Source organism: Neopelma chrysocephalum, unplaced genomic scaffold (genome assembly GCF_003984885.1).
Source record: "Neopelma chrysocephalum unplaced genomic scaffold, ASM398488v2 Primary Assembly neopelma1_89, whole genome shotgun sequence".
Lineage (NCBI taxonomy): Eukaryota > Metazoa > Chordata > Aves > Passeriformes > Pipridae > Neopelma > Neopelma chrysocephalum.
In genome coordinates, this window is record NW_020897751.1 from 3,019,236 (window position 1) to 3,039,564 (window position 20,329).

Consider the following 20,329-nt stretch of genomic DNA (forward strand, 5'->3'; position numbering starts at 1 on the left):
AGAGAGCTCTGTGTCCTGCAGTGCTGCAGGTTATGGGAAGGTTTTGTAGCTTGGGAGCAATGCCAGCCCTGGGCCTTGAGTTTGACTCCATGCCTCAGTGTGGCACTGCTCCAGACCTAATAAACCCTGCTGGACTGCAGTTGACTTAACACAGACTCAGCTTTGTTGTTTCCGTGTACGTGGCATAATTAATCTGTGATCCTGATAAACAATCCCCAGGTAATCAAGAGCTTAAGTACGTACTTGCAGTTTTGTGAGGTGGGGTGTGTTTGCCAGCTAGCAACTATGCAGTGTGGTCCCCTCCTGTTAGACTTTGGAGTTGAATACTTTATTTTGTTTTCCCTTTCCCCCACCCCATTTAAACGGAGGATTCAATATTTAAATGTGCGTTTTCAAGCTGAATGTCAGAAAGCTGCCTCGTGCTGTTCAGTGGCTTCTGCTGCCTTGAAACCCCGAGTTGTCCTGTGGCTGAATCCTTATGTTTTTGCTTTTCCCTTCTGCACCATGCATGTTAAGCAGTTGTTTTAACTTGTTTGCTTCTTTCCTTCCTGGCAGATGACATCTGGGGGGACTGAGAGCATCCTGATGGCCTGCAAGGCCTACCGAGACCTGGCATATGAGAGAGGCATCAAACAGCCAGAAATGTGAGTGGTACCTCCACAGCTCTTGGCTTGTGGGATTTACTGTTCCTCTTGAGTTGAGGTGGCTGATAAACCTCAATAATCCTTCATTTCAAAGCTCATTACCACCTCCTCCTTGTCCATCTGTGTCTAGAGGAGAGAACCCTGGGTGGAAAGAAGTGGTTCAAAAATGGTTCAAAGGCACAGGAAGCTTTAAGCAGCCTGGGGGGCACAAATGTTGCTGAGGGGCTGTGATGAGCAGATGTATTTTGACAATACCTGTCTGCTGCTCTAGACAACCTGTCCATACCAGCTTTGGGCCTCTCTTGAGCAGAGATTGTCAGGCCCTTTGAAGTATTGGAGGGTTTTGATTTATTCAGATCAAAGAGGGTTTAGCCTTAAAATGCTGGGACTGGTTGGAGCTCAAATGAGGAATTTACACTGCTAATGGAGGATTTGCTGTCTCTAATGTGCTGCTTCTTTTCTAGATGGTGCAGCAAAAATATTTCTCTGGTTAATTGCTGACGAGGGGAAAATGTAAAAAGAAATTAAACACTGGTGTTCATCTTCTGCTGAATTCCTGTGGTTCTTTTCTTCCCTCTCTAACGTTTAAGGCCCTGATAATGATATGAGGCCTCAGAAAACAAGGTTAATTAAGGCTGTTCAAACAGCTTCTGCCATTTGAGATAGGAGACACAAATGTTACATTCATTTGGTATATTTATGCTGCTTCTTCCTTTTTGTATCATCTCCTCTCGGGGAGGGTGGCCAGGGGAAGATGGAGATGGCACAATACTGTTTGATATGACAGGAAAGTAGATTTCTTGGGAATTCTAGTTCCTGGTTGACAGAAGGCCATGCAGAGGGTTGTTCAAGATGGAGTGTCCATCATGTTAGTCCAGGCCAGGTGTTGCCTGGGTTGACACACACACTCTGTTACTTTTCCAGGTTGGTCCCGGTGAGTGCCCACGCGGCGTTTGACAAGGCAGCGCATTACTTTGGGATGAAGCTGATTCAAATCCCATTGACCAAGGCTATGGAAGTGGATGTCCAGGTATTGCTTTAGGCAGCACGTTGCTCTTTCTGTGAATAATTAGCATTGTACAGCAACTAGCAAGAAATCTACCAGGTAGCAAGAGGGATGAATGCTTTCTGGAAACAAGGAAAAAGGGCATGAGGGAAGTGCCTGTCACTGCACATGAGACTTTAAGTTGAAATAACTGGATGTAAACCATCCCTTTGCCTTGTTTGATTAATTTAGGATCAAGTAACTTATGTATTTCAGAAATAGCTCCAGATTTCAGATGAGGGTGAACAAAAATGTTCCAGGATTTCCAAGTGGATGAGTTAATGCCCGCTGGTGCTTGTGGCTCGTTCCTTTGCTCTCTGTCTGCTTTTCGTGTATTGGTTTTTAGGACCAGACTCTGCATGTTTTCACTTTTTGTCTTTTTTGGCAGGGTGGCACTTGGTAAATGGAATGTGAGCATCTTCTCTCTTTAAATCTTCAGGCAATGAGGAGAGCTATCTCGAAGAACACAGCCATGCTGGTCTGTTCTGCTCCCCAGTTCCCACATGGAATTATGGACCCTATTGAAGAGGTGGCAGAGGTAGGATACCCCTCCCTCTAGGGACTTCTGTGTGTTGTAGGAATAAAAACAGCACGAGAAGAGCAGAGGGGGCTTTCAGGATGCCAATTAGTGAATTTGGTGGGAGAAGCACACTGGTTGAAGGGTAGTACTGTCCTCAAATGAGGTGTTGACCAACAGCAGAGTATGTAGGATGCAATTTGGGAGTGAGGGGGAACATGTGACTATGAGACCAACCAGAAGCACTGGTTGGTCTCATAGTCATATGTTCCCCCTCACTCCTGATATTCCTTGATACCTGAAACAAAAGAACAGGTAAATAGTCCACCTGGTGAAAAGGCTTTGTTTTAGGGCCTGATGGTTGTATCAAAATCGGTGTGGAAGTCTGAGAAATTGTGTGGAGGGAGTTAGGAGTCAAAGGGCTGAGATTTTATTTTTCAGACGCAGCTCTTGATTTCTTCCCTCTCTGTGCTCCAGTTATTTATTTTGTGTGGAACCAGCCAGGGCCTCTGACCTTCTGTTTGTTTGGCTCATGCCCTTATCCTGCATCAACAATACTCCTTTCAGACCATGTTGCCATATCCCCTTGGCAGACACAGCGAACTACCAAAATGCCATGTTCTTCCTCTGTGTGGAAGGCAGGAAAAGGTGTCCCACAGGTAGCCAGCCCTTCCAGATCTCCTATCCTCTTGAGATAGGCTTGAGAATGGCATGATGCTCCCAAAGGCTCCAGTGAACATTTATTTATGAAATGGCAAGTATATCTTGGTGACTGGAGTTTGGGTGCCCCAGCCACATCATTTTCTTCCCTGGTCTCTTGTTCACACACAGCTGGCAGTGAAGTACAATATCCCATTCCATGTGGATGCCTGCCTGGGTGGATTTCTCATTGCTTTCATGGACAAGGCAGGGTTCCCTCTAAAGCGTCCCTTTGATTTCCGTGTAGAAGGTGTGACCAGCATTTCTGCTGATACCCACAAGGTAAGGAGAGGGACTTCCAGTGCTTTTGTTTTTGGGGTGTGATTCCTGTTGCCATCCCTGCCTTCAGGCATTTCTTCTCTGTGGGGGGGAGCACTGAGGTGCAGGGGTAGGGGCTGCTCTGTTCATGTGCTTTGTGCAATGTACCGAAGTACAGAATCACAGAATCATTTAGGTTGGAAAATACCTCCAAGACTGAGTCCAGCCTTTGACTGATCTCCACCTTGTTACCCAGACCAGAGCACTGAGTGCCATGTCCAGTCATTCCTTGAACACTTCCAGGGATGGTGGCTCCACTACCAACCTGGGCAGCCCCTGCCAAGGCCTGACAACTCCCTCTGTGAAGAAATTCCTCCTGATGTCCAACTTAAACCTCCCCTGGTGCTGCTTGAGGCTATTCCCTCTCCTCCTATCCTTGTTCCCTGGGAGCAGAGCCTGACCCCCCCAGCTCCCCCCTCCTGTCAGGGACTTGCAGAGCCAGAAGGTCCCCCCTGAGCCTCCTTTTCTCCAGGCTGAGCCCCCCCAGCTCCCTCAGCCGCTCCTGCTGCTCCAGCCCCTTCCCAGCTCCGTTCCCTTCCCTGCACACGCTCCAGCCCCTCCAGGTCTCTCCTGTTGAGGGCCCAGCTCTGGGCACAGCCCTCGAGGTCCCTCAGCGGTGCCAGCACAGGGAGGGCACTGCCCTGGGCCTGTGACACACCATGGCTGGCACAGCCCAGGGGCCCTTGGCCTTCTTGCCCCCCTGGGCACACCCGGGCTCATGTCCAGCCGCTGTCACCAGCACCCCCAGGGCCTTTCCCATCTTTCCAGCCCCTCTGCCCCAGCCTGGAGCTGCAGGGGTTGGTGTGACCCAAGGGCAGGACCCGGCACTGGGCCTCAGCCCATGGATCCAGCCTGTCCAGCTCCCTGTGCAGAGCCTTCCTGCCCTCCAGCAGATCAACAGTCCAGGCACATGGTGAGTGCTTGGTTGTGTTCCTGTGCCCTCTTGGTGCTCTCTGACCCTGTCTGTTCCCCTTGCAGTATGGCTACGCCCCCAAGGGTTCCTCGGTGGTGCTCTACAGCGACAAGAAGTACAGGAAATACCAGTTCTTCATAGCCCCCGACTGGCAGGGGGGTATCTATGCCTCCCCCTCCGTGGCAGGCTCCAGGCCTGGTGGGATCATAGCTGCATGCTGGGCAACTCTGCTGCACATAGGAGAGTCAGGCTACGTTGAGGCCACGAAGAGGATCATTAAAACAGCCCGTTTCCTCGAGTCAGAGTACGTGTCTTTGTGTTTGCGTTGTGCTCTTCAACCCTGAGCTGCACTCCTCCTCCCAAACTGCTCCTGTTTCTGTTTCCCTGGAGGAGCTATGGCATGGGACCTGCTGGGTAGGGACCTGCTGGGCAGTTCTGGGAGAAGATGCTTTGTTTGTGCCCAGAGAGGAGGGGTGCAGGCACCTTTCTTCAGCTGGCTTTGCTTGCAGAATTCCTTCTGCCTCAACCATGGCTGAGGAGGGAATCTGGAGGGAGGACAAAAGAAGGGTTATATTCTCTCCTGTTGGGGTATTTGTGTGGCTGGGTGAGAGAAGCTGGTTTTCTCTGCTAGTCTGTCTTCCCCTGCCTTTCTGTCTTCCCTTTTTTACGTTTCTTCCTGAATTTACTTGACTTTAGGGTATGTCATGACCCGGGTTCTCTTGCAACTCCCACTGACCTGGGCTGGCTGCATGATTTTTGGGTGGGAATGTGCTGTCATCTGTTCCCTTCTGTAGCTTTTCCCTTAAGGCTCCAGCTAGGTGGACAGAATGTCTGAACCCTGGTCAGTCATTTCTTTTCTCCTTTTTCCATTCAAGGTTGAGAAAAATTGACAGCATCTTCATTTTTGGGAAACCGGAGGTGTCTGTGATCTCCATCGGCTCGGACACTTTCGACATTTATCGGTTATCCAATTTTTTAGCTGCAAAAGGATGGAACTTAAATGTCCTACAGTTCCCACCAAGGTGAGTGTGTGGAGGCATATCTCAAGAGGGTGTGCAAGATAGGCATCTTCAGGCCACACAGCTCTTATGATTTGCTGAGTGGTGTTGTCCATATCTGGTAAATTGTATGTAGACTTGTCTTCTGCAGAGAAAGAATTACTTCTGTAACTGCTGATATACAGCAGTGAGGATAAAGCAATAGTAATTTTAATGAGCATGGCAGAGGAACATATCTGAGGCTCGCTTTCTATTTACCTCTAATGCAAGCAGAAAAATATAAATAACCAAGGCTTTATCTCACATTAGTTAGCTGAGGGTTTATAGATTTATTTTTAGTATCTTCCTGCTGCCCATTGGAGGTGAAGGTAATTGAAAGAACAGTGAAGGGCTGATCATTTTCAGTGATGTAAAATGAATGTTTGCCAGAGACTTTCCTTAAGTGGGTAGTTGGGTTTTTGTGGGTAAAAGGGGCCAGTGCTGTCAGATGTAGCTGCACTGAAAAAATTTTTGACTGGCCACACAAAGCAAAGTCTATGGAGCCTGAGGTGATAGCTCAGAGGTGCATGTAGCCCTGTTCCTTCTGGTGGATGCCAGCTTCCACTCTGGGGGCTGGTGATGGCTTGGAAGCTGCAGAGGAAGGAGAGGGAAATGATGGCAAGGATTACCATCCTTGCAGGCAGCTGCATTTTTCTCGCCAGAGGTCCCTGGAATGAGGTGAGAAAATGATAGGCCTTTAATGTAATGGTGAAGTCAGGAAGGAAGGGAGGAGGAGCTGACATTTGCAGAAGAAGAGCTGAACTCTCCAAGCTTGGTTCCTGTAAGTATTTTGCAGGGATTACCCTTAGTGGTGCTCAGGGAATGCTTTTTTAGGGAGATACATGGTTATTTAGCCCACAGAAGGACTAAAGTGCTGTCAGTTGCTTGGAAAATAGGGAGCTGTGTGTTCTGGAGGTGGTTAATCTCTCCCTCTGCCCTGCTTACCCAGCATCCATCTCTGCATTACTCAGCTGCACACGAAGTCTGGTGTTGCTGAAGAGTTCCTGAAGGATGTCAGAGACAGCATCGAGGACATCGTGAAGGACCTCAACGCCAAGACCACAGGCATGGTGAGGAGGCCAGCACACAGAGAGGGGATGTTCTTGGGGGGTGGCCACGTTTCTCCTTTGTAACAGCCTGCTCTTTTCTGCTTAGGGAGCTATCTATGGAATGGCACAGTCTGTCCCAGACAGGAGCTTGGTAGCAGAGATTTCCCAGGCGTACCTGGATGGCCTCTACAGCACGGATGTTCCTTGCAGTGAAAAGCACATGAACGGCTCTCCCGGCCACCACTGACTGTAGTGCAACAATGGATGCCTTGCCAGCTGGCACTGGAGTGGTTCAAAAGGTTTCCTAGGGAAGAGATTGCAGTAAGCCTTTGTTCCTACAACTGCAGGTCTGAGCGTGGCTTGATCTGGAAGAATTCCTTCCCTGTCTTAGTCTGTTCTGAAATCCACATTATTTTCACGCCCAACTTCATTTTTAGGGCTTTTCTTCCCTTCCCCCTGCCTGTTTTATCATGGCTCTTGGTGGTCAGTTGAATGTCCATTCCACAACTCCAAATTCCTCAGGTATTCTGCGTGTCACTGCATTCCTTGCTGTTCCTCCTCCTCAGAACTGGTATTCAGCCAGTGTCCAACCAAGTGTTAGATTTGAATTCTCATGTTGTGTTCCAAAGCTTCAATCTTCCCAGAAGTTAAAGGTAGAAAATAAATTGAAAATTTTGTTTTCTTTTGAGTATCCCTCTAAGCTACTGCATTTAACAGACCGTGCTGGGAGCCTTATATCTGTGTAATGCAGAGCTGATAAATTGGCAAAGGGAAGATGGTCATGGACTCCTTTTGAAATCCCCTCTGGAGGTCTCAGTGAGACTGCAATCAGCATCTGCTGAGGGGGAGAAGAAAACAACACAAAATCCTTTTCTGGAACCTCTTGAATAGCAGCAGAAATAGAAACCCAAGCGGGTGGTGTAGGGAGAGGAGCTGGATGGTACTGAAAATCCCGGGTACATCGTAGCTGTTTTGCTTCCTTGCCTCTTCCAGAAGACGTGCATTTACCACTTGGAGGGATGTTTTTTACCTTGCACAATTCTGGAGGGAGGTGCAAAACCAATTTCCCTTCTCATAACTTGAAGGTTTTTCCACTGTCCCCTCGTGATGCTGTAGCAGAGCCAGCCAGGCCCTGGATGTCGTGTGCAAACGGACGGTGCCAAAGCTGACGGTTCTTTTTTTTTTTACCACGATCTTTTAGTATCAAAAAGGTGACTTTGTATTAGCAGTAATCTTTGCACTGATTCTTTTAAGGCACATTCTCAAAAGGGCATTCACCATTGTGCCTTGATGCTTCTCTGGCTTCTTTTTTTGTTGTTTTTTTTTTGTGGGACGCCAGGGAGGGCTGGAGGGTTCAGTTCTTGGCCTTGGCCTTGGCTGCGGTCGTCTCTTTATGGTACTATGCTGAAAATAAACCTCAAAGGCAGGCTGGCCTCAGAGGAAGGACACCTGCCTGTAAGGTAGAGTGGTAGTTGTATTGAGCCAAGTCCCTTCACAGTATTACAAAGACGCTGGGAGAGCTCTGAGAGGCAGAGGAAAGGATGCAGCAAGTCAGAGGAGCTCAAGCCTTGGGCACAGGGCTCAGCCTTCCTATTTTTCTCTGTTGTTTTTATGGTGAGATCGTTTTCCCAGTGCAGCCTGTGAGGCAGTTGTAGCCTCAAGGCCAAGCCAGAATCTCCTTAAGTTATTAAATACCAGCGGAGTTACTCCTGCAGGGCTTTCCCATGTTTCCTCTGAGCTTTTTGCGTGGAACAGAGAGTTTTCCAGGCAGAATTCCACACGTGGGCGAAGATTTCATGCCATGTCTGCACAGGGTATCAGAAGACATTTCTCTGCTGTAGAGGGCCTGTTGCCTGAAGCTGACCCTTGCTGAAGCACACACTTGCACAGTAATTTTACAGAATGAGAAAGTCACTTACCAGCCACTGCACAAACCAGTGCAGCCCTGGGCCCAGCCACTGTGGCAAGAATGCTGGCTTTCCAACAGCTTTATTCTCAGTGCTGGGAGACAAAAGTATTTTGGCCATCTGCCCTGAAATTGATGACTTGATGCATGTCTCTGGGCCCTTTTGAAATCTCTGAATTGCCTGAGAGTCTCTTGATGGGGTTATCAGCTCTGGCAGTTTGTACTGGACCTATTTATTCTGTCAAGTGTGACCATTACTGCATCTCTGAGCTTGCAGTACTTTGGAGACAGTCTTAAGTGTCTGGCTACTGTGATGGTTCTCTTTTGAACTGAGATTTAACAAAACAAAGCAAAAAAGGGAGGTACTCCTTTTGTTTCTGCTTTAAAAGAAAAAAGGGATGGATCAGGGGTGGGCTGAAGGAGAGAGAAAATCAGTTCTCTTCCTTCCCTGGTTGCATTTTTCCTCCCAGGAAGTAGATGGATCTAACAGATCAGTGCTCCATTTCACATTTCTGGAAGTATTTGAAGATGTTATTTGTAAGTCAATGTATTCTATTCTGGGCTTTGCTTATTAATAATATTTGTGGGTTTAGTTGTTTCATGTGTGTTTGTTCTATACTGTAAATGTAATCCTGTGGTCAGGAGCGGGCCACTGTAATTTACTGCTGTGTAGTCTTTATTCATCCTGGTCACCTCACATGTAATCTGCATCTCCTTTATCATGCCAAATGGTCTTAGAAAAATGGATTAACAGGCTGTGTGATTACTTAAAAGACAAAAAAGAAGAATTTGATGAACTGGATTATGATCTGAGACTGGATGGTACTTTAGACCTGGAGGGATTTCCGTGACTGTTAATTCCCGTGAGATTTCCAGCTGTCTGGTTTTCCAAGCTGGACACTGAATTTGTTGCTTGTACAGAGAACTCCCAAGGGATTTGCCTGCTCTTAGGTACTAGACTGAAGAATATCCAATGGGATGGACCAAGAAGAGATGTGTGTCTTCATGCCATGGATTTCATCTGCACTTTTCTGATGACGTGGGGGAGAAGGGAATGGAAGGGTTGCGTACAACACAATAATATCCTGCCCAATAAATCCACATGGACTTTTTAATGAACAAACAGGATGAGTTCACCTGATGGCAGTATTTCTGTGTTTCTCTGATTTGCCACTGTAAAACTGGAGGCTGAAATAGCTGAAGAGATGGTGAAAACGGGCCTAGTTTGTATTAAAATGGTGTGTTTAGCTATCTAGGCTCCTTGAGCTCTTATTTTCCTGTTTCAATGGTCATGTGAATGACTGGGGACCTGTTGTTCCTGGTCTTTGCTCATGCACAGCCTGGGCTGTAGCAGTTTGGGATGGTTTATGAATCTTACTAACTCTGCCTGAGGGCTACTCTGTCATTCTGTCGAGATAAAGGGTGTCTTTGGCTACAAAGATGCTGAAAGCTCTCATTTAAGAGCTATGGATTTTCCACTAATGCTTTGTAGAACTTTAAAGGGTTAAAAAAAAAAAGAGGGAAAAAAACCAGACCTGAACTGGGTGTTTGTAATGTTTTTCCCCAGACTGTTGTGCTGAAAGCAGCTACTGTTGGTTTCACATCAAGTTGATAATTGTATTACTGAAGATCTTGTACCACCAAACCCACCCCCAACCTCTTTTTGGGATGTAAGCAATCCCTGGCCTGTTGCTGTGCTGCTTTGTACCTTTTGGTTGTCCCTTCCCTGTGTTTGTGCCTTGGCTATGGCACACATGTGATTTTACACGAGCAGTTTTTACCTGCTCTGGCTTTGATAATCTTCTTTTTCAGACCCCAATCACTTTGAGGCCAAGGCATGTGCCACTTCTCCATGAAATTTTCCCATGGCAGAAGCACCTTCCTGAGAGCAGTACCTGCCTCAGGGAAACCTGTTGGTGTCATTTGATCAGTGAGGCCTCTTTCCAAGCTGACATCAGGTTAACCAAGACATTTATTGTAAACATTATCACTTGGTATCTTGCTAAAGGCTGGTTCCAGTTGGGGTGAGACCACAGGCCTGCTTTTAATACTGTTGGAGAGGGGTTACAGGGATGACAAACTGCACATCACCTTGCTGGTTTGTTACAGAGAGACCAAGGGGTTCACAAAACGTTTTAGGCAGAAAGCATATTCTAGAAGCAACAACACAGTGGCTGGATGGGCTCAGGCTTGGGAAAGATTTACTGGTGCAATTGCGTAACGTGACTGGAAGGACATGGAGCTGTTGGAACAAGTCCAGAGGAGGCCACCAAGTTGATTAGAGGAATGGAACAGCTCTGCTGTGAGGAAAGGCTGGGAGAATTGGGATTGTTCAGCCTGGAGAGGAGAAGGCTTTGGGGTGACCTAATTGTGGCCTTCCAGGACCTGAAGGGAGCCCACAAGAAACATGGAGAGGGACTTTTTATAAGAGCATGTAGTGACAGGACAAGGGGGAATGGCTTCACACTGACAGAGAGGAGGTCTAGATTGGATATTAGGAAAAAATTATTGCCTGTGAGGGTGGTGAGGCCCTGGCACAGGTTGCCCAGAGAAGCTGTGGCTGCCCCATCCCTGGAAGTGTCCAAGGCCAGGTTGGACGGGGCTTGGAGCAACCTGGGCTAGTGGAAGGTGTCCCTGCCCGTGGCAGGGGGCTGGAATTGGATGATCTTTAAGGTCCCTTTCCCACCCAAACCAGTCTGTGTTTCTGTGATATGACTGATTCCTGGTGAAAGGCTCAGTGCTTGGTGGGCTGGGAGCACATGGCTAAGGAAGGTTTTAAGGACAGAATTTGCAAGCTCAGTATGTGCACCCTGAGCAGGGCCTCCATCCAAGTGAGCTGTGGCGGGGGGATGGGTGAGGTGTCAGGCAGTCTGGATCCCAGGATGCAGCTTGGAAGCGGGACAAGGCTCTGGGGGCAGCTGTCTAGACATGGATTGTGGCAGTGGCACAGTGGCTTTTTGGCTTCATGTGTCTCTGGTCAGGAGAGGGAAGCTGCGACCTGCTCGATGAAGCTGGCCAGGTTGATGTCCCGCTCCGACAGCCCTCCACACTCGTGGGTGCTCAGGGTGATGTGAACCTGAAGCAGACAGACAGACAGACAGAGTGTTGCTGGCAGAAAGAGCAGGGATGGTTTCCCCCAGTGCTGCAGGTGAGGCACAGGTGGCTCCAGACATTTCCCGGGGTGGGAGAGGTGGCCTGGCACTTTGCCTGGTTTTCTCCTTCCTGCAGCTTATCCTGTCCACAAGCTGTCACTGCCACCCCTGCCTCGGTCACAGCAGCCACTGTGCCCGCTTCTCAACTCCCTCCTTCCCCAGAAGCTTCTCCCTTACTACTCCTGCTACTTCTGATATGATTTAAAAAAGACACCCCCTGAGTCGGGCCAGGGCAGCTCCTGCTCAGCTGGAGAGGGGAAAAACGAGGGAAAGGATCTGTGAAAGCTGGAGGCTGTCTGGGATAGGGGAATAGCATCCAAGGGAAGAAGTCCTGCTGATGGGAACAGGACTTGCTGCTCCTGTTTTATCCCTCAGAAAAGGGATCTGCTCACTGAAGAGCTCTGTTTTGCCCCCACCATCCCTGTTTCTTACCTTATTGTACACGTTGAACCATTCAGGGTGGTGATCCAGTTTTTCTGCCTGTAGAGCCACTCTGGTCATGAAGCCAAAGGCCTGTGGAGTGAGAAGGGAAGTTAACTCTGAACCACTGACCCTGCAGTATATTGCTTTTCACCCCATTACTGTTAATTCTACACCACCTGTTTTTAGATAACCCAACCAAATGCAAGGCCTGGGATGTTCCATGTCTTTCTTGGGGTTTTCTGTGGGTTTTCTTTATTTTTTTTGAGGAGTTTTTCTCCAGACAAACTGTGTGCTGAGTTGACCACTTTGGTGTGTGGGGGAGGTTACCTTGCTCAGCCATCACATTTCAGGAGGCCCCTGGAGGGGTTTCTGTGGCTGAGCCTTGCAGAGGGGACTCCCTGCTCTGCAAACCGGGTCTCCCAGTTTGTAAAACGCGTGCCACTGGTGCTCCTACCCGGTTGAAGTCCTTGAAGTGGAACTCCTTGAAGATGGCATCTCTGCCTTCCACCTCATTCCACCCCACAGCTCTCAGGTTTGGCAGCAGCTGCTCCCTCTCCTCTGTGCTCAGCCTGTGGGCTTTTCCTGCCTGGCACCGCGGGAAGGGAAGGGAAGAGAAGCGAATCAGTGTGGCACAGGTATGATGGAGCAGCTGTTCAGAGCAGCGAGGCATCCCATGGATCCTGGAGTTATGGGAACACAGAGGCAGCTGCAGGGTGGGTGGGACAGGTGGGATATCAACGCTGCCCTCTGCTCCCTGCCCGGGATACATCCTGCATGTATCCAAGGTCCAGCTGGTCCCTTCTGTCCTCTCACCTGCAACACCTCCCCCAGTGTCTGTATGTCCTTGTTACAACCTGGTGTACTAAGAAATGATACCTGTGTGAGGTTAAGCTCCAAAATACATTACAGATAATTTTCTGGGGGGAAACCAAAACCTGAAACTCTGTGATGGTCTCTACATCAGAGAATTGCTTTATGTTTCCCTATTTTATATATTTATTTATTTTATATATTTATTTACTGGGAGCCTGTTTTAGAGGAAAGAAGTGGCATCAATCAGAGATGAGTCACACTAAACTGCAGTTCAGCTCCTTTTCCTTTTCCATCTCCCTTCTAATTACAACGGAGTTCAAGAGGCTGTTCCTGTCTGTGATGAAAAAAGGGCAGAGGGAGGGATTGTGAGTGAGCCTTGTCTTGGGCAGAGCTGCTGTTATTTGGTTTGTAAGGGGTGGTGGTGGGGAAGCAGCAATTCCTGGCTTTGGGAAATGATTATAGGTAAAGATAAAACTAAAATGAAGCTCTTGGGGATGGGGACTACCCGAGCCAGCATCTGTTCTGGCTCTGGGGAAGGCAGGAGTGAGTGCAGAGGGGTATTGCTCTCTCTGAAAGGTTATTCTGGTAATTAAAATTCTTTCACAGAATCGCGGAGTATTATGAGCTGGAAGGGACCCACTAGGATCATCAAGTCCAGCTTCTGGCCCTGCACAGGATACTCCAAGAATCCCACCATATGCCTGAGGGTGTTGTCCAACAGCTCCTTGAGCTCTGACAGCCTTGGGTGACCTGATCCTTGCAGTTGGTGATGACAAAGATCAATATCTCTTTGCGATTTCCTTTCCTTTATGTGCTGCAGAGCAAACTGTGGTAAGTTAGATGTGAGTCCCAACAAATCCAGACTCCTTTTTTAGGGGTGTTTGGGCAGCAGGGCCTTGAGATGCTTTGCTTGGGCATCGATGCTGAGAATTACCACCTTAAACAAGGCAAATCATCCTCTCCTGTGGTTTACCTTCTCCCAGGCTGTACAGAACCAAAGAGGCAGCCATGAAGCTGATGTTTTTGGGGGTGGTTCTTGCGTGTTTTCAGGAAGATTGGAAAGATGATGCCCCATTCCCATGGCTGTGTGGGTCCCTCCCTGTCTGTGGAGCTGTGACCCTTATGCTTGGAGAAAGCTGCCAGCTGCATGGGATGGAGAGTGCCAAGGTGTGCCCTGAACCTCAGTGTGGGGTGGCTGGGGGTGGGATGGTTTCTGTCCCCCTGGCATCGCAGCTGCATGATTTTTGGGGAAAGCCTTCCTTGCCCATACATGTTTTGGCCTCGCAGCATTTTGGAAGGCCCCCTGCCAGCCCCGGCTCTGTCACCTCCCTCCCCATCCCCCAAATGATAACCCTGTCCTCCTCCGAGCTCTGGGCTTGGAGGGAAGGTAGTGAGTAAACATGACTTAGCACAATAAACCTGGAGCCGTTGCCCTTCCCTGCCGATGGCGAGATAAGCCGGGCGCAGGTAGCTTAGCAACTGGATGAGGTGGGGACAGAGGCAGGGGGGCACCAGTGGGAGCTGCCCTGGGGACTGATGGGAACGGGGCAGGATTTGGGATCGGGGCTGAAACCTGCTCATGTATCGGTGCTAAAGGCTGAGTAAAGCTGGAGTTGTTGCCTGGAGCAGAGGGATGTGGATGCCGGGGGCTGGGCTCCAAACCAGCCTCCCCTGTGCAGAGCAAGAAACCAGGCTGCTTGGCAGGGACGTGGTTTAATTGTTCTCTTGAACGCTTTTCTTTGCTGTGACCATGTGGGAGGACAGGCCCCGGGGCTTTTTCCAGGCCCAGCTCCTCTGCCAGAGCCCAGCACCAGTGGGAAGCGTGGCCAGGCTGAGGTTTGGTCCACTGACCACTGTGTCTTGTGATGGCAAACCCTCTGCCTGGAGCACCCCTGTGCCCTCCAGCCTCCTCCAATCCCTCCTTCTCCACCCCAGCACATTGCCCAGCCCACTGTTTTTGTCAGTATGGCACGTTAATGCTTTCATGTGCACTTAGTCCTTTAAAACACACTCTTCTCATTAGGAAAATTAAATTATTTTGTTTTCTTCTGCTGGCTCTCAGCTGCCAAGGAGTTGGGATTTTTATGTTTTGCCAGCAGGAAACCAAGCAGATGCATTGTGCAACTGGGGGAAAGGAATCAGCATGGGAAATTGGGAGAGCTTTGAGCTGTCAGGAGATGAAACAACCCTCTTTGCCCTAACTGTAAGATTTTAGTTAGAGAGTCACAGTACGGTTTGGGTTGGAAGGGACCTTAAAGATAATCCAGTCTCACCCCCGGTCATGGGCAGGGACACCTCCCACTATCCCAAATTGCTCACAGCCCCGTCCAACCTGGCCTTGGACACTTCCAGGGATGGGGCAGCCACAGCTTCTCTGAGCAGCCTGTGCCAGGGCCTCCCCACCCTCACAGGGAAAGGATTCTTTCCCGATATTAGTGGTGACTTGTCACCTGGGAGAAGGTAAAGGGCACAGCCCTGGAATGATGTCACAAGGCCCACGGTCTCTTGTTGCTGTGGAAAAACCGATTTCCAGCTGGCCCGGGGTGTGTTGCACGGGCTGTGCAGACGGAGCACACACGGGGGTCGTCCTTGCCCTACAGAATTGGAGGGGGGGATCATTGCTGACGGCCCCTTTCCCTCCCCCTCGCAGGGACCCCGCGGGGCGCTGCCTTTGGTAATTCAGCAGCGGCCGCGGAGCTCCCGCGTTACTGATTAACCACAGCGCTCCTTTCTCCCTTCCCTCCTGCCTCTCCTCAGGGTCTGGAGCTGCCGCCGAAACCTTCCTGCCATGGAAAAGGCTAAAGAAACAGCCGGCTTTTCCCAGCAGGGACTTACCATGGCCCTCGCGTGTCCGTGCCCTCCGTGCCCGGTGCGGGTCGGGTGATGCTCGGCGTGCGGAGCCCGCGGCAGCCGCGGCGTGTCCGGGGTGGCGGGAGGCGTGGCGAGGGAACCGGGTCCTCCCCCGGCCGGCAGAGCCTTCCCAACGCCGGGCACCCGCCTGCGGGGCCCCACAGGGCCGTGGGGCATCCAGGGGCTCTCGGAACCCCTGCCCGCCGAAGCGATGCTGTGTCCGCCCCGAACCCACCCACCCCTCTCCCGCGGGCTCGCTTTTTTTAACCTGCTGCACAAGGAAAAGGTGGAACAGGATGGAGAGGGCCAACTGAAGGAGGTACCACCGGCTGCTGCTGGCAACATGTGTGATGAGCGCCACGGTGATCCTGGCTGAGTGTATCCACGTGCTTCCCGGCCCTCTGAGCTCCGGGCAGCGCTAATCACAAGATGCATTGCCTGGGACAGCCCGGATTATATCGCAGCGCGTGGACTAAAAGCCATGGAAAGGGGAGAGTGTGTGCAGCACAGCCCTCCTGAGCATTTCCAAGGTGTTTTCTCCCGTTGCCGAGGGAACGGGATGTGCAGGATGCCCCGTGCTGCTCCCTGGCATTTTTGCTCTCCAGGGCCGCCGGCTTTGTGCCCAAGTCCTGCAGCTCGTTGTCTGCTAAACCCACTCATGTGATGGGCAATTTTCCAGTGCTGACAACAACTTTTTACTGTGCTGATGTACGTGGCAGACAGGAATTCAGCCCCCTGCTATACCCTTGTGGCTCCTTTACTCTTGAAGCAACTAATTCTGGATTATTTTTTTAATATGGTGTGACATACATCCCTTATATATACTCTCCTGCCCATTTGGTTTTCTACTGTAAGGGTTTGTGGGTACCACAGAGATGATTTGTTTCTCCAGCAGGCAAGTTAGAGGGAAGCAAATTCTTCCTTTCCCTTTTTCTTTTTTTTTTTTTCCCCTCTCTATATGTTTCCTTGCCAGGGTAATGGAAAGGAAAAAATGTACATCTTTTGTGTCCAGGGAGACCCTGAGTGTCTGTCCAGGGAGAAAAGACTTGGAGAGAAATGCAGCACCTGAGAAGAAAATCATTGTGTGTGGATGTGAAGCTGGAAGCTCTGATATGGATGAAAGGAGGGGGTGTGCTGTACAGTTTCCAGCAATGCAATCAGGAGGTGGGATTGTTTGTCAGGTTGGGAAAGGCCAGCAGAATATTTCCTTGGCATAAGCTGGAAGTGCAGGACAGGCAGTTTCATCAGCACAGCCCCTGTAAATATGGGCAGGTGACCTTTGGTGGCCCTGTCAGGGCCCTGAGAGCTCCTGGGCTGGGAGAGAGTGCCTCTGTTGGCCTCCCTATTGATTTGGAGATGGGAAGGAAACAAATCCCCTATTTCTCGTGCTATCCCTCTTTCTCTCTGTTGGATTTTGCTCCAGCCTGGCTGGAGCTGATCCTGTTTCCCTTGGCAATCCGTGTGCTGCCAGTCCAGAGTGCCTGCCCCCACCTCAGTCCCTTAGAGGTGGAGAGCATCAGGAGAAAAGAGGTCACTTATACCGTGTCTGCTGATGGCTCAGCTCCTTTGTAATGGCATTTTCTCTCCTGGGTGATAAATCCAGCTTTAACTGCCAACCTTTCATGGGCGGGATCTCTTGCAGAGAGATGAGCTTGTCCAAAAAATGTCAACGGGGCAGTTGTGATTTTCCTCTCTCTGGGATGTGGAACTGTGTGCAGGGGAGTCCTTTGGCTGACTTCAGCTCCTGAACCTCTGAGTGCATGAAACTCTCCCTCTGCACTGCTTTAATTCCTCTTTTTGAGATGGGACCCTTTAGATCTGCTTTTAATTATTAATTGAGGGATGTTGGGCAAGGTGTTTACTCAGAGCAGTTTGCACCCTGTGCCTGTTTACTGGGAGCAGATTTTTGCTCTTTTTCCTTCTCTCTTTGTCTAGTTTAGAGCTGTGTTCCTTTGACGAGGTCAGTGGCAGCTAAACCCACATTGCTGTCACATACCCGCGGGGCATTCTGGATATTTGAGGTGCACTTCAATATCACTCACCTACTATTATTTTTATTTTGTCAGTAAGTTTTTAACAAAATTATCTGACCCTGAAAGCTGCTTCAGTTGAGAGCCCTGTTCTGTCTCCCATCTCAATTTGCTTTTTGAATACCTCTCCCTTCTCATTTCATTCTCCCTGAAACATTTTGATGGTCCAATAGAGCAATGAGTGTTGTTTGGATGTGTTGATTTCTTTTGTTGTTTGAGTTTCTTTCTTTTCCTCTTTTCTTTTTTCCTTCCCCATAGTCTGTGCTGGCTCCTCACTAAGGAGTATGAAGAACGTGCTCAGTCATCTTCCTGCAGGTCTGCTTTTCCAGGTAACCCTTGGAACTCAGCTCTCTCAGAGCCCCTTTAGGAACTGGAAGAGGTTCTCAGGTCTCCCTGGAACCTTCTCTTCTCCAGGCTGAACAGTCCCAGCTCTCTCAGCCTGTCTTTGTGGGAAAGGAGCAAGACAAGAACAGGGTGACCTGAGAGCTCCTTCCAGTGCCTGAGAGAGCTGGAGAAGGACTTTGGATAAGGGTCCGGAGTGACAGGACGAGGGAGAATGAATTCACACTGACAGAGGCAGGGTTAAATGGAATATTGGGAAGAAATTCTTCACTGTGAGGGTGGTGAGACCCTGGGACAGGCTGCCCAGAGAAGCTGCCCCATCCCTGGAAGTGTCCAAGGCCAGGTTGGACGGGGCTTGGAGCAACCTGGGATAGTGGAAGTTGTCCCTGCCCATGGCAGGGGGGATGGAACTGGATGATTAGTAATGTCCCTTCCAACCCAAACCACTTTAAATCCTGTGGTTTCCCAGGTTCAGTTCTGGCTGAGGCTGGAGGCAGAGTGTGAAGTAGCCCCTGTGTCAGGATGTCCCTGCTCCACAGAAAAGGCCTTTAGGAAACCCTGGGTGTGCTGTTCATTTGCTTCACCTTTAACTGATGCTCTTGTCTCTTCCTCAGCTCTGGCACAGTCTTCCCATTCCCTCTTCCCACTATTCAGGAGGGAGGAAGGCTTGATACACTTGACTTCTTTTTCCTAAATGAGGAGACCCTGGGCAGGAGGATTTTTGGTCACCCACAAATTGGGGGAAGACATTTTTGCCTGGTGGGTGCTGAGCTCTCTTTGTGTTTATGGCTTTGAGGTTGCTCCTGTGATGAGACCGAAACTCGTGTGTGTGGGCAAGGAGGGAACAACTGCTTATTCAGCAGGGAAACAATTAACCAGCTGCAGTGCCTCAGGAATTCACTGGGAGTACATTTTCAGAGTTGCATCCATGCTAATGGCATTAGAGGAAGCAGCCTGGGACAGGATCCCCACCTCCTGGAGAACCTCGGCCCCCAAAGGGTGTTTTAAACCAGGGTGGGCCAAACTCCCTCATCATCTGATGTCTGAAGCATTGGTCTCATGGCACAAAAAGATTTAATTAAAGAGTTTGTTTAGCACTGGAGGGGATTTATGGCAGTTGTGACAAGCCTAAGTTGACAAAAGGGCCCAATAAACAGAGATGAATCGTTAATTATTCCTGTGTGAGGTTTCCTCTTGTAGCAGCATTTTATCAAAGTCAGCGAGGGCCTCAGAGCATCGAACAAAATAAATTGGAGGCTGGCAGAAGCTGAGGCTTTGGTCTGCTCACACGATGCTTTAGGTGAAGGTCCTTTGTGTCAGGCAGAGGGCAGGTCCCCTGGAGAAGGCTGAGATGAAAAAAATGGCAAGAAAGTGGCAAAACCACTTGTGATGTGTAGAAAACTTGAGTCCCAAAGCAGGAGGTGACTGTTTGCAAGGATTATCACGGTATGAGGGAGTAAGAAATGTTGCTCTGAAGGGAGGTTTCCCAGAGGAGGATGATTCAAACCTGAGTCCAAAGTACCTGCATGCACTTTGCTGTGGATCACTTCTGTATCAGACTGGTGCTGGAAGAGGCAGCCCATTCCCACCCCGTGCAGGGAGAAACCTGGCGTGATTTAGATGTGAAAACTCAAAGCGGGGCCAGAATAATCCTGTTTTGACTCTGTGTTTGCCCTTGAAACCCAGTGGTGTGACAAAAACGAGGGCCCTGGGTCCTGGCAGCCGATGTCCCATGTCTTGTCCTCCAGCTCCCAGGAGCTGCTCCATGGTCCGTAGCAGGCAGGGGTGAGATCATGGATTTCATGGTCTTGCCAAGGTCACTCAGTTCCCTGCACCACGATGTATTTGCCCCGGGGGAAGGTAATCCATCAAAACTGCCTTCTCCCCCCCACCCCTTGTTTTGTCTCGTCTGCTGATGGATTAGTCCTGTAGCTCGGCTTCCCTGGGCACAGATGGAGCCTGGGTAAGGGAAGCTGCTTGTATTCAGCTTGCTTCCTGACTTTCAGTCCAAATTTGAGTGCCTTTGCTAAACAGGTTGGATTTTCTGGCAAATTTGCGGGGGTTGCGGAGGGTGAGTATCTTGACAGATCTGGAAACCTTTCTCCCATGTTAAGGAGTGAATTTTGTTCCTTGGTTATGCGGGGAGAGCTGGGCGCTGCATGTTAAGCGGCTGCTGTACAGCCACGTCTTGTCACTAGGGGTCAGGAAAATGCTGGAAAACGGGAGATGCCCCTGAAACCGCAGCTTCTGCAGGAAGGCACAGGGTGGGGGCTCTCAGAACCCCACCTGATCCCGAAAATCGGGAGTGGATGCTGACGTGGTCAGCTCTGCGGGAGCGTGGCTGTGCTCAGGGAAGCAGCTTCTCAGCTGGACCTTCCGATCAAGTGGTTTCCCATGAGAAGCACCTCCAGATCCTTCGGTGTGCTCCAAAGCATCCCACAGCTGGGACATACTTGCACTGAGGTTGTCTCTCCAGCCAGATTGCTGGACATCATGGAATGGTTTGGGTTGGAAGGGACCTTAAAGCCCATCTCATTCCACCCCCTGCCATGGGCAGGGACACCTTCCACTAGCCCAGGTTGCTCCAAAGC

The 20,329-nt window shown here is 49.8% G+C and overlaps 2 protein-coding genes across 2 annotated transcripts in view; one reads left to right on the forward strand and one right to left on the reverse strand.

Moving 5' to 3' along the window:
• The window catches only part of SGPL1 (sphingosine-1-phosphate lyase 1), a 31,716-nt gene extending 22,153 nt beyond the window's left edge, over positions 1-9,563 (forward strand). The window contains exons 7-14 of the mRNA XM_027692957.1: positions 556-644; positions 1,569-1,674; positions 2,129-2,227; positions 3,038-3,187; positions 4,202-4,440; positions 5,012-5,158; positions 6,123-6,243; positions 6,329-9,563. Coding sequence (XP_027548758.1) covers positions 556-644; positions 1,569-1,674; positions 2,129-2,227; positions 3,038-3,187; positions 4,202-4,440; positions 5,012-5,158; positions 6,123-6,243; positions 6,329-6,469 — 1,092 coding nt within the window. The 3' untranslated portion in view covers positions 6,470-9,563. The remainder of the gene's footprint in view (positions 1-555; positions 645-1,568; positions 1,675-2,128; positions 2,228-3,037; positions 3,188-4,201; positions 4,441-5,011; positions 5,159-6,122; positions 6,244-6,328) is intronic.
• Positions 9,564-10,735: 1,172 nt separating this feature from the next.
• PCBD1 (pterin-4 alpha-carbinolamine dehydratase 1) lies at positions 10,736-15,535 on the reverse strand. The gene is made up of 4 exons (XM_027692958.1): positions 15,352-15,535; positions 12,158-12,289; positions 11,713-11,793; positions 10,736-11,204 (listed from the first exon to the last, which is right to left on the reverse strand). The coding sequence occupies exons 1-4, from the start codon at positions 15,352-15,354 to the stop codon at positions 11,106-11,108; spliced, it is 315 nt and encodes a 104-aa protein (XP_027548759.1). The 5' UTR covers positions 15,355-15,535; the 3' UTR covers positions 10,736-11,105.
• Between the last annotated feature and the right edge of the window lie 4,794 nt (positions 15,536-20,329).

What these genes read in the sequence shown, in the direction of transcription:
- PCBD1 (XM_027692958.1), bottom strand. An exon ending in ACTTCAAGGACTTCAACCGG is followed by an intron (nt 11,794 to 12,157) that starts GTAGGAGCACCA and finishes CTCACTCCACAG; the next exon opens with GCCTTTGGCTTCATGACCAG. An exon ending in GGTTCAACGTGTACAATAAG is followed by an intron (nt 11,205 to 11,712) that starts GTAAGAAACAGG and finishes TGTCTGCTTCAG; the next exon opens with GTTCACATCACCCTGAGCAC.